Genomic DNA, 12,705 nt, shown 5'->3' with positions numbered 1-12,705 from the left:
CTTTCACGAATATTATTCAAAGTTAGCTCTGAATACAAATCACATCGAAACATTATCCATCATATTGCATAATGCTTGTTAGAACTTCCATGTAACTATAGCAAAATATTTATGAGTCGAAATTGCTACGTAATATGAATGCTATTCAGCGTTAGCAAGTGGATTTAATTCTTTATGTATCGCTACGACGAAACAATAGGTAATTTTGCACCGTACGTACACAGGTGAATTGCATTGTTTGGAATTATGTTTTTAGAAGAAAATCACTGGAACATCAGATGGAAATTTAATATGCCAATGTCGAATCTAGATATCTACTGCTTGGCATGACTATTGTTGTTTTGTTTACAAAAAAAAAACATTCACACTGACCACGCTCAACTTAATCAATCAAAAGTGCTGTGTATGGTAATTCGACTAACTTAATTGGTAACGAAATGAATTGTAAAGTGATGTCACGATCTTCTAATTCGATTTTGATTGTGCGGATTTGGGCTGGTTTCGTGCAGTAAGAAAAATGTAAAGCAAAAGGGAAGTAACCAAGAGTTAATTAGGCCACGAAAATGTAATACATACACGGATCTAGTAAACAGCAAATAATTGGTCTTGCTTTGCATGTTCCATTTGCTGAATCAAGACTGCCCGATACGGAAATATCCATTTTAGTTTATAGAATTGGTCCTTGCTGTTATTGTAACAAATCAAACGTTCACTTCCTCTTGTTTATCCTAAATATGCGAAAACTGTTCGAGCACAAACGTTACACCCCACTTGACTGTTGTGGAACAATAACAAATCTCCCGAAAAAAATTCTTAATTTCACAAACCGTCACAGTAACATAGAAATCAACTGAATATTCTTCCAGCGCCCCGTTAACAAAACTGAATTTGTATGTTGCAACTCCCGTATATTATATTCAGCGCACTATCGTACGTAATGGGTCACAGACTACTGGAAAAATTGAATAAAGGCAACGATATATCCCGAAAAGTGTTCACTCTATATAGGCTGTATGTTCTACAAACAGATAAGAACAAGAGAATTGTACATGTTTGTTTGTGCTTCAGAGTAGATTCAGTTATCGATCAACACCTAACGTCATGCGCTGTAGTCGATTTATCTTTACTGTGCGTTCTGGGTGAAAAGGCCGAGGAAATCGCGTTGAGTGAGTATGACTAGCATGAAATATTGTAGCTATTCGATTTGTTCTGTTTGATTCATCGATGCTCTTATGTGCTCGACTAGTCATCTGTTACCGACAGTGACGACAAAAATAAGCAAATAGTTCTAGCTAATGATGTCTTATATCGCTGAAACTTTGTTCACTATGAACAAAGGAAGTACTAGATTTGTAATGAAGTACGTTTGCTGGTTGCTGTTTAATCACAAACAATTTATCCAGAAAAGTTCATCTATGTGCAGTAGCTTGACGGTAGTAACTTAAATTTAGGTCGAATTATTTATTTAAAAAAATCAAAATTGAAAACACAGCAAGAATTTGCCAATGTAAAACTCGTTTAATACAATCACGACTGTTTTACCTTGACAATGCAGTGCTGCTGCGCAGTTCCAGAGATGTGTTTGAATATTTTACACCAGCGTATTGGTAGATCGGAATATTATGGTCTTTTAAGGAAATAGACATTTTTTCTTTGTTGTCCACACACTCGGTTTGAGAATGGCCCAGTAACTATTGGTAAAGGGTATCAGGGTGTACAAATATATAAATGAGTAACGCGTAGATAAGTAGCCACAGAGTACACGCAAAATCATTATTTTAATGGTAAAATTTTACTCGTTCATTCGAACAAACGTTGTACATTCGGATGTCTTTGTTTATCTCTACGAAATGCATCGAAAATGTACTCTCTAAAAAATGAATATATCTAAACAGTCATAACAAACCGAACACACATTAAGTGGCAGAGCGACAGACTATGGTTAATCTTGTTAACTAGACGAAAATTATTTTATATGAATAGTAGAGACGTCTATTGCTATTTCGGTGAAGCATTCATTGAAGATATGAACTTATAATGCTCACGAAATTGATGAGAAATTTTTATGGTTATTTGATTGGGTTTATACATTCGATGAGTGGAGTTCCTTCATTGAATTTGTTATGACGGAATACATTGACTGTGGTTGATATAAATTATATTTGATTTGGAGCTGAATATTTTTAGTTTTTTTTATGTCCATTTCCGACTAGGAAAACAATAAATTAAAGAAATACGCCCCGTGTATCACGCCTCAGAACAAGGATTGGTATGCGAACGAAATTTGTTGTCATGAGAAAGAAGACAGCTTTTAGCATTACAGATTTATGGTTTATCAAGTCGTTCCTTTACGATGAAATCATATGGTGATATAATGCATAACCGTATACAACAAGTAGTATACGTCAGGTGAATGACCCATAAATTGCAGAAAAATCGATAGTTTTAAATCAAAATAAAAGAAAAATATGTTTGTGAGGCACCCTTTACCAATTACTTTGAATAAAAATAAGTTTTTAAAGAATCACGACGAAATTGAAACAGATCGATAACTTTCTAAGGAACGTTAATCGAACTGTTGGTTGAGGAAGAGAATATTTGTAAAAATATTTTAATTTTAAATTTAAAATATTAATATCTCATCCAACGGTCGATTTTTGTTATTTGAGAGCTCCAATGGCCAGGGAGAAACCAGTATGATTAATCGAAAATTGATTTCGACTAATCAGTGAATTCTTCGGTGATTAACATTGATTAAACGCTATTTTACGTTGATTTATTATGATTAGCAACACGGTGATTAACATAGTGCATCAATATTGTTAATCACGTGATTAACATTTTGGTTAATCATGTTAACATCTCTAAGTGGTTTCCCCCTTATTTAAACATATTTTGTGTTTCCTTTAAAACGTATTTTGTTTGGATGACTGACTCAATGTTTCTGGTTAGCAGAAGGTTTCTGTATTACCGAAAATACTTTAGATTTTTTTTCGATTTTCAAATCTTCCAGACGTACCACTCACAGTACCTTGCGTTTTAAGGACCTTAAGGGTATATTTTTTTGAATTGGTACTAGAGCCTCGGCATGTCCCCGCTATCAAATTTTTTTCTCCGCCAATAACGGATTTGTTCCACAGTTTTTCCGGCTCTTTCCATCCCCGAAAGTTTTGGTTGTCCTCTTACAAAACTCGGCGGTTAACTGATGGTAAATTGTCAGAACATGTAAAATCTTCTATCAGCGGACGGCTGAGTTTCTATGGTGAGCGAATAAAACTTGCTGGAGACGATAGAGCGTGAAAAACTATGGAACAAATCCGTTATTGGTGGAGAAAAGATTTTGATAGCGGAGATCGCCGCAGAATATGGGTTTGAAAATGCAGACCTCCGCCAATTGCAATAGTTTTGTATGACCAGTTACCTCAGATCAAATTTTTAACACTTTGAGGAAATAGAGTAAGGATCAGTCTAATGCCTGAAACTACGATTTTTTCTTGAAACTAGAGTTTTCAGTCTTAGCACATAGCGCACCTCATTCACTTTAAATCTATTTCGTTTAGGTAAATACATTTTAAGTGAAAAACAGTTGTGGATTAGAGAGAGCTCGAAGCAGGATAAAGTTTCTGTTTTTTTTGGGACTTGAGCCGAATTTTTTTTTAATCTGTAAAATCTTTAGCGAACCATTTTTCATCTTCAAGAAACAACGAACTAAAACACAGATACCAGTTTTCTCTGTTAAACTGCTAAAAAACACCATCAACTTCACGCCATGAAAAATAATGATAGCTCTGCAGCCCTGCGTCCATTCAAATTGGTTTCGGATAATAAAGCAAAAAGACTTGCCAGCTTTTTATAGAGAAGGATTCGCAAAAGTCACAGACCGGCTGGAGGTAATTAAATTCAATAAATATTCCGGAAACTGAATAAGGAATAAATGCACGAATAAGTCAAGATGAATACACGAACAACGAAAAAGTTTGGGAGCCATGTAGTCTAGTTAAATTAGGTTTCATGCCATCTATATTTTGTGCTATGTGCTATCGATAGACAGAATAAAATGCTGCTATGCATCTGAACAAGACGATTGCATAATTTTTTTCCCCACTGGTAAAGCTCTGCATTTTCAAAAAAAAACTTCAACTGGAAAGAGTTACACACGCCAAATTGTACATGAGAACCACTACTTTCTAATTAGTTTTCTTATCTGTACGTTCCAAATATTCGTGAGGTAAGATCAATAAACAATCGGACCCGGTTTATATTTAAACTGTAATCTTCTTCGCGACAATTGCAATTGACGATAAAAGTTTCATAATTTGTTATCTATGTGCTAAAGCCGATAAAAAGTAGTTAACATAGATTTTTTAGGCCCGTACGAAGTTTGTAACTGATGGAGTTCGAGGCAACGAGTTTACTACAGAGAAAATTTCCCCAACCGAATCACAAAGGTTCTCTTTTGGAGGATCTTCGAATCTACTTCTACATATGGAAGTATCAGATTAGATTAAGTAGTCAGAAAATTATGGGAATCCCAAAGTGTTCCTACACCTTGGCCTCCAATGGGCCAGTTGTTCTTACCCACAGTAAGTCAAAACCTATTCACTTAGTTCAAAAATTTTAGGATATACTTGGGGTGGATTGTTTTGATTAAGCTGGACATTGATTGTAGGTGTCATGTTCTGCGTAGCCTAAAGTAAAGAAATGATTTTTGTACTGGAATGACCCTTGAGCCGCTGAAGATCTTTTCTATATAGGACCAGATAGTCTCTAGCGCTTATTTTTGTGCACACTTTTGCTTGTCTTGCATTGTTAAGGTTCTATGAAAGAATCATATCCATAGAATAGGTCAGAAATGGAAGGTAAAGATTATTTAATCAAGACAAACTTGATGACAATCATTTCACTGCATTGTGTGCTTGAAAGTTTAGAGTGAGGAGGCCCCTAGGTCGAATTATCATTGCTACAAAACAAGCGGAGGATCAAAAACTTGAAAAATACGAGTACTTAAGAGACCGATTCATCTTTGTACTGGTTAGGGGTGGTCGATTTTTTGGGATCGGAAATAAACCCCTCCAGAAAAAATTCTAGTGGCCCATAGGTACCAAAAAGCCACATACTAACTTTTTTCTTCATCATCTCCGGGTTGCGAAAAATCAAAATTTGAAAATTTTCGAGTAGTTGATTTTTTCCCTTTCTAAAAACCACCACGACCAGGTTGAACATTTTTTTCAACCTTAAAACAGCATTTTATCTTTCTATGAGGTCCCGTCTAACATATAAAAAAGAAAAAAATTGAAAAAGTTTGCTGGCCGAGTTTTTGTGAGTCATCAAGTTTCGCTTAAGTCCGATTTTCCACAATTTTCAATATGAAAAACAAGTTTTTTTTTGCCGAATTATTTATAAACTTGTCTTGCGACAGCTCATTGGAAAGGTATTTCCATAGCGGACGCAGAAATAGAAACATTACCGGGAAAAAAATTAAATTATTTTATTACCTGTTACAAAGCTTAAAAACAGGCTAAATTTATCAGCAAGGAGAAAATTGACTTTTTAATACAGCAACTTAATGCGATTTTTTGACAGAAATTCATAAATTAGTAGCGAAAAATACGTTTATAACCAAAAGAGTGTAAAAATAGGCAATTTAGAAAATCCAATTTTCTCCTTGCTGATAAATTTAGCCTGTTTTTAGGCTTTGTAACAGGTATAACTCAAAATAATGTAAATTTATTTCAGGTAATGTTTCTATTTCTGCTTCCGCTATGGAAATACCTTTCCGATGAGCTATCGCAAGACAAGTTTATAAATATTTCGGCCAAAAAAAAGGTTTTTTTCATATTGAAAATTGTGGAAAATCGGACTTCGGCGAAACTTGATGACTCACAAAAACTCGGCCAGCAAACTTTTTCAATTTTTTTCTTTTTTATATGTTAGAGTGGACCTCATAGAAAGATAAAATGATGTTTTAAGGTTGAAAAAAAGTACAACCTGGTCGTGGTGGTTTTTAGAATGGGAAAAAATCGGCTACTCGAAAATTTTCAAATTTTGATTTTTCGCAACCCGGAGATGATGAAGAAAAAAGTTTGTATGTGGCTTTTTGGTACCTATGGGCCACTAGAATTTTTTCTAGAGGGGTCCATTTCCGATCCCACAAAATCGACCACCCCTAGTACTGGTGTCATCCGAGACATCCGAAAAACGACAGGATTTTTCGGAAAAATTGGATATAAATTTTTAAAACAAATCGGTAGCATAATCACTGAAGTAAGGAAGGAAAAACGAGCAACGGATATGAATCGTAATTCAACGAGGGAATGTTGAGTCAACCTTTGGTATGCTACAAAAGTCCAAAAATTTTAACAAAATATTTCATTTGTGAACAACCGAAAATAGCGTCCTAGGTGATGTTGGTATGAAAATTGAGTAAATTATAGCCGATTGTAATATTTCTTATTCGAAAGGTTATTGAAGATCAAACAGTAGTGGCAACACCAGCCACCCGGACATGTACCAGTCGGACAGATATTGTGTCATTCATAAAAAAAAATCAATGAAGGAGTGACCAACTAACTGCTCCATGTACAGAGACTTGAGCACCCATCCTAATAATAATGTAAGAAGTCTGGATTTTATAGAAACTTCAAATCGTGAAATTAAATTCACTCTACCTTCTCTGGTATGATTTATTACACGCAAAGACAATGACAAGGTCGCCTGCATTTTTTTTTTCGATATCAGCGCCTCTATAAATTTAGATCAAAATCTTTCCCTCTTGAATTGACTGTTTAAACGCTATTAGGATTAATCGGTGGACAAATTTTCATTTAAGTCATCATTAGAAAACATTAAAGTAGAATATGAGCTGGTATGTCTCTCGTGGTGTATATAATAACTTGACAATCTTATCTAACTGTTGAAGAAAATTCAAACGTTCCCAAACATGTGTATATACAATGCGATATCGCAACCAATAAAAAAAATATATTTATTTCTGTGTCAGTTGTGGCTTCCAACTAATAGAAAAATAAAGAAATCAGTCACAAATAGCCATGCTCTAACTTCAGATCGTGAAACACAGAAGTGTGAATTGTCTAAATTATAATTTTTATTCAACTAATTACCCACATATAGTACAGTGCTACATCAGTGTTTCAGATCGAATTGTTAAATGGTTTTTTTTTGTACCTTCCATAAAAATCGAATCACATTTCCGTTCGAATTTACATCATCGTGTTTGATTGGTAATTCGATAAATGTTCATACGGAGGATCGCGTTTTGACCGTATTAATTACAAAATTCTGTTTCTATTTCTAAATCTATTGACGGTGTGACGTGACCACCGGAGAGACGACAGTAATTTAATTGAATTAAAATATCATTTGAATTTCAAATAGTTTCATCGAACGAATAGTAAAAGACAAAGAATTCAAGTTGTGTAAAGTTCATATAAACGTATTCGAATTCGGACATTCAATCAATGCTAACACATTGTGGTTGACAAGAATTTTTGATTTGTTCAACACTTTATTGGTCCTAACTTGGCGCTTCATTTGAATGATTCATAATCGCGATAATCGAGTGTAAATAATTGGATAAACGAGGCAATATCGAGAGGTACGTGCATTCAGAATAGAACTTCTTTACATGAATAAGAAATTAGGAATTTGTTAATAGTTAAGTAAGTGTGCCTTCCCGACTCAGACTTATTCGACATTAGATAAAACGTTTATAAGTTCAGTAAAGCCGAATCGATGTATCCAATTCTATTATCATTATACTCCAACATTTCTAAATTTCATTGCAAATGGTAAACGAAACGTGATAGAAATATTTTGTCGGTGAAATCACAACATTACGGCTTACTGTTGATGGTTGTAGGTACATCACCCGATTTTTTTTATTGATTGTAAGAGTGATTGAACACAAAATAAAATGATCAACAGAAATTCGTTGAAAATTTTCGCTGACGATTTTCTTAGCTGATAAGACGAGTTGATGATTTGATAACAATTTCAAACCTATGACATAAGAAACATTAACGTCAGGTGAAGTGACTCATTTCTTTGAGTAATTTTTGGAATTTGATTTTTTAGCATTTTTGTGCTTCACTGAGACGGTTGAATTGGTGGCAAACAAAAGCGATACATTTTCTATGCTTCAATGATTATTTTACAATACCGAGACAAACGGTTGTTTGTTTTAGAATAAAACACTAAACAGTAATAATTGGATGTCCGTATAACTAAGCAATCAAGTATAGTAAAGCGAAATCATTTTGTTTGGAAAACGATTTCGTTTCTAACATTTTTCACCTTTAGATGACACCAATAAGTGTTAAGTGTTTTAAGATTTCTAATGAAAAAACAAACACTAACCTAACAAGTTGTATCTAGAGACTAGAACCTCTTCTAAACATATTTATTGTCTAGGAAAAATTTGTGCGTTGATTGAAAATGGCATAGTTAGACAACACCGATACTTGATTGAACATTGAGTAAATAAAGATAAACCAAATTACACTCAAACAATGCTCATCAAATCCGCATTGTGAACAAGCGAATGACCACACAAGATTTACGCGGTGCATTGGCCTTTGTATACAATTAAAAAAATTTCAAATCTTTGAATAACTGAAGCGTTACCAATTACACAACAAGACGCATTATCGTGACATTATGTTGAGGCAGGACACGAATATTAGATTTAATGTGTCTTTTGTAGCACTTGTAATTCGTGGCGAAAAAATAGAAAGCCCAAAGCGAACAGACGCTGCCAGTTCTACAAAATAAAATTATCTATCACTCCTCCCCGCAAAATGGATGATTTGGAAAATTCTTATCTTTTCTGAAAGCTAATTTAATTTATGGACTTAAATTCGATGATACGCAAAATTGCTTAAGCGCGGCGAATATGGTCTGATATTCCAGGGTGTTCAAGGTTTTTTACTAGACCAAGAGCATTTACATTTAGAATTGCTTCCCAATGAAAAACTATAGAGTAGAAATTTGTGACTAAAAACGATGTATTTGATGAAAAGTGTCACTGAATGTTTTCGATAGTTGCTCTCATTTGAGAGAGAGCATTACAGTTGATTCTTCATAGAAACTTACGCCGTAAAATTGAGTTCTTATTTAAAGGAGCGTGATGAAAAAACTTAATCACAAATCAAAAAATTTCGCTCGCTCCGCTCGCGTATGCATTCACCATAAATTGCAGTGATGTTCTATTTTTCGGGTCCACTGAGAGAGTAGCTTAAATACGGCTCTGGAAAATATATCAATGTTTAGCTGCATAGCATACAAAGTTCAGGCTTTTGTAATCGCGTACTATGCGTAATGGCTCACGGGGCTCATCGAAGAAATTGGCTATGATTTCTACTAATTTTAAAATTCAAGACAATCAATAATTAAAAACTTCCCATTGTACTTTGATTGATCGTCCACCCTCATATATCAAATTCATAAGGTCCGCACGAGCACGTAAATTATTTATAGTTTTTTACCTGCTGTAAACTCTTTGTTTTTCGTTTTTTTTCGCGTGTTCTCACTCACTTATACCAATGTCGTCGTTCACGTTTACTTTATTAAAAATTGAAATGAAAAAAACATAAATTCGACGTTACGCACGGATGCCCATATATAATAGGGTAGCTTCCGAGTCGAAATTCTCATTCCGATTAAAGTAATCGCTGAGCGCTTTTTTTGTGTTTTTATTTATCCAAGAAGTTTATTTGTAATTGTTAGTCATGCACTCTTCTGGTGGTAGTGTAGCCCACCGAAATACAACGAATTTTTATATCGATTTCGCTATTCCCATACGGTGTAAATTCCGACTAGCACATAATGTGGAGAAAAAAACAATATTGTTTTTTGCATTTACTTTTCGCAACTTTTTAACGCTACTTAAATACGTCTAAAAATTCCATTTATAATTCGTATGTGCTGTATACATGTACAAACGAGTAAATGAACTTCATTTGCATTTGAATTTTAAAAATTTATGTGTTCAACTAACGAGATGCTATTATCAACAGCGCAACCACACAATGTGATGGATGATACATTGTCGGTTGCAATGGGCGAAAAATAATTAATCGAAAAATTATAGTTAAGCCTTAGGTAAAGGTCACAAAAACAATCGATTGATGGGAAGGTGTTGGCTCACGAAGAAAATGCCACGTTCGATGTTTTAACAAAGATCTTTCATATCGAGGGGGAAACAGCTCCGAAAAGCCGTGGCTTAGTTCCGAAAAAAGTCATAAATTCTCCTGGAAAGTCACAAATTTATCCGGAAAGCCGAAAAGTCATTAAAGTCACGGAAAGTCACGCATTGTCTCAGAAAGTCACCTAAAATTACGAAAAGTTTCTGAAAGTCATGAAAACTCACAAAAAGTCGCTAAAATCACGAAAAGTCACTATAGACACGAAAAGTTACTAAAGAAACGAAAAGTAGCGGTAAGTGACGTCACGGAAAGTCAAGAAAAAGTCATGAAAATTGGGCGATATCAGGAAAATCTCGAATCTAATCAAAAAGTCATGAGAGTCAAATAAAATGATGGAAAGTAAATATCCTGGCCGCCGTTTTTTGAAGTAGTTTTCCCCTCTATTCAGATTTATGTTCTATTTCAAACATTCGTGAAATATTTGTGGTTTAAAAGGTTATGACCTCGCTTATGACATTAACTTCCATGATAAATTTCCTTCAATTCGTTATACTTCGCGGTTTTTCCACAACGAAAAATCTTGTTTAGTGTAAAGTAAGCCCAAACGACTCATTACCGGTATAAGATAACCGCACATCAACAAAATTCCAGTCAAGATTCAGCATTGCAAAAATGTTATACAAACGCAGAGCTATCTAATTAGTGACCTGTGTGTTGTTTCCAACTGATTATTGTTGTGGCGTGGCTTGGTATATAGAAAAAGTATCAGAAAATTTACACTTATCCGTTCATCCACTTCACACCAATTCACATATTAGCAAACATTCAACAGTCGTACACACATTATCGAAATTGTATTTAGCAATGAGTTGCACTCGAGAGAAACAGAAAAATATCCAGCGAATTACGTCAACCGAATTAAAATTCAGAAAATGAAAATTAAATATTTTCGGATGTGTGATTACAACCAAAAAATTATAAATAAACCGAACAATGTGTTTCGTCTGTATTCGAAAATGGATTAGTGAAATGGTATGGTGGTAATGTACTCCTAATAGCTCAGCCATACCCACTGCTATAAAAAAACTAGCATTAAAGATCGACTAGCGCTTTCTATTAGCGATGCAGCTGATGGTGACGAACAGATACGATTGATTATTATGATGATGATGATGATATATGATGATATATGATCTATGATGGGATATGATCTATGATGGGATATGATCTATGATGGGATATGATCTATGATGGGATATGATCTATGATGGGATATGATCTATGATGGGATATGATCTATGATGGGATATGATCTATGATGGGATATGATCTATGATGGGATATGTGCTACGATGGCATATGGGCTACGATGGGATATGTGCTATGATGGCATATGTGCTATGATGGCATATGTGCTATGATGAGATATGATTGATAATGAGATAGGATTGAAAATGAGATATGATTCACGATTAGTACATTACATAGACGATATCCATCCACAGTAAAATATGCAAACAGAATGATCGAAGCACAGTGGGAGACGGCGCTGAAGGCAGCAAAGCTGCCTTAAAAAACTGATCCTAGTTGCTGTCCGGGGGGAGTTGGGCTTGATAGTTGAGTGTTCCGTTCCGCCCTTTTTTTAGGAAAAAAGAAGTTAAAAAATTGTGTATAAGGGAAAATCCTAACGGGCCGTTTCATTAATTATTTTCAGTTCAATCTAAAAAAGAAAAAACACTTTGGCTTTGTTCGGGTATTTTTGTAAAAGGAACAATTCGTTGTGATCGTTCCATTTCACATTCTCCCCGCATTTTCTAAAAGGGAAAATTAAATTAATTTGTTATATTAGCGATGTCCAGCTCATTTTGTAAAAGAAAAAATTTGATTTGTTCGGTCAATTAGAAATTTTGCTCACATTTTGTAAAAATAAAATTTTGAAAATTCTCTCTACATTTTGTAAACGGGAATATTGCATGGTTTTTGGTTATTAGCGATTATTCGGTTCATTTAGTAAAAGGAAAAATTAGAAATTCTCCCCACATATTGTAGAAGGGAATTATTCCATGATTTTGGTCAATTAGAAATTCTCACCATATTTTCTAAAATGGAATATTCTTTGGCTTTGCTAAATTAGCGATTTTTGAGCTCATTTTGTAAAAGGAAAAATTCGAAATTCTTCCCACATATTGTAGAAGGTAACATTCTATAAATTTGTTGAATTAGCGATTTTTCGGTTCATTTTGTAAAAGGGAAAATTCGTTGTGGTGGATCCATTGGAAATTCTCATCACGTTATGTATCAGGAATTATTCCATGATTTTGGTCAATTAGAAATTCTCACCATATTTTCTATAATGGAATATTCTCTGGCTTTGCTCAATTAGCGATTTTTCGGTTAATTTTGTAAAAGGAACAATTTGTTGTGATCGGTCCATTTGATATTCTCCCCGCATTTTGTAAAAGGGGAAATTGAATGAATTTGTTATATTAGCGATGTCCAGCTCATTTTGTAAAAGAAAAAAATTTGATTTGTTCGTTAAATT

At 34.3% G+C, this 12,705-nt stretch overlaps 2 protein-coding genes across 5 annotated transcripts in view; one reads left to right on the top strand and one right to left on the bottom strand.

The window, feature by feature from the left end:
• Positions 1–12,705, bottom strand: part of LOC119066767 (reticulon-1-A) — a 52,966-nt gene that overhangs the window by 15,193 nt on the left and 25,068 nt on the right. For 2 of the 4 annotated variants that reach the window (XM_037169409.1, XM_037169410.1), the window contains exon 1: positions 577–850. The exons of the other annotated variants lie outside the window; for them this stretch is intronic. In XM_037169409.1, coding sequence (XP_037025304.1) covers positions 577–661 — 85 coding nt within the window. In that variant the 5' untranslated portion in view covers positions 662–850. Of the gene's footprint in view, positions 1–576; positions 851–12,705 lie in introns of those variants that run through there. 4 annotated transcript variants of the gene reach the window in all.
• LOC119066752 (serine palmitoyltransferase 2-like) overlaps positions 7,041–12,705 on the top strand; it is a 55,804-nt gene continuing 50,139 nt past the window's right edge. The window contains exon 1 of the mRNA XM_037169383.1: positions 7,041–7,615. The gene's annotated coding sequence lies outside the window, so the exon portion shown is untranslated. The remainder of the gene's footprint in view (positions 7,616–12,705) is intronic.

The sequence above is a fragment of the Bradysia coprophila genome, chromosome IV, assembly GCF_014529535.1.
Source record: "Bradysia coprophila strain Holo2 chromosome IV, BU_Bcop_v1, whole genome shotgun sequence".
Taxonomy (NCBI): Eukaryota; Metazoa; Arthropoda; class Insecta; order Diptera; family Sciaridae; genus Bradysia; species Bradysia coprophila.
This window is presented reverse-complemented; position numbering and strand designations above follow the sequence as displayed.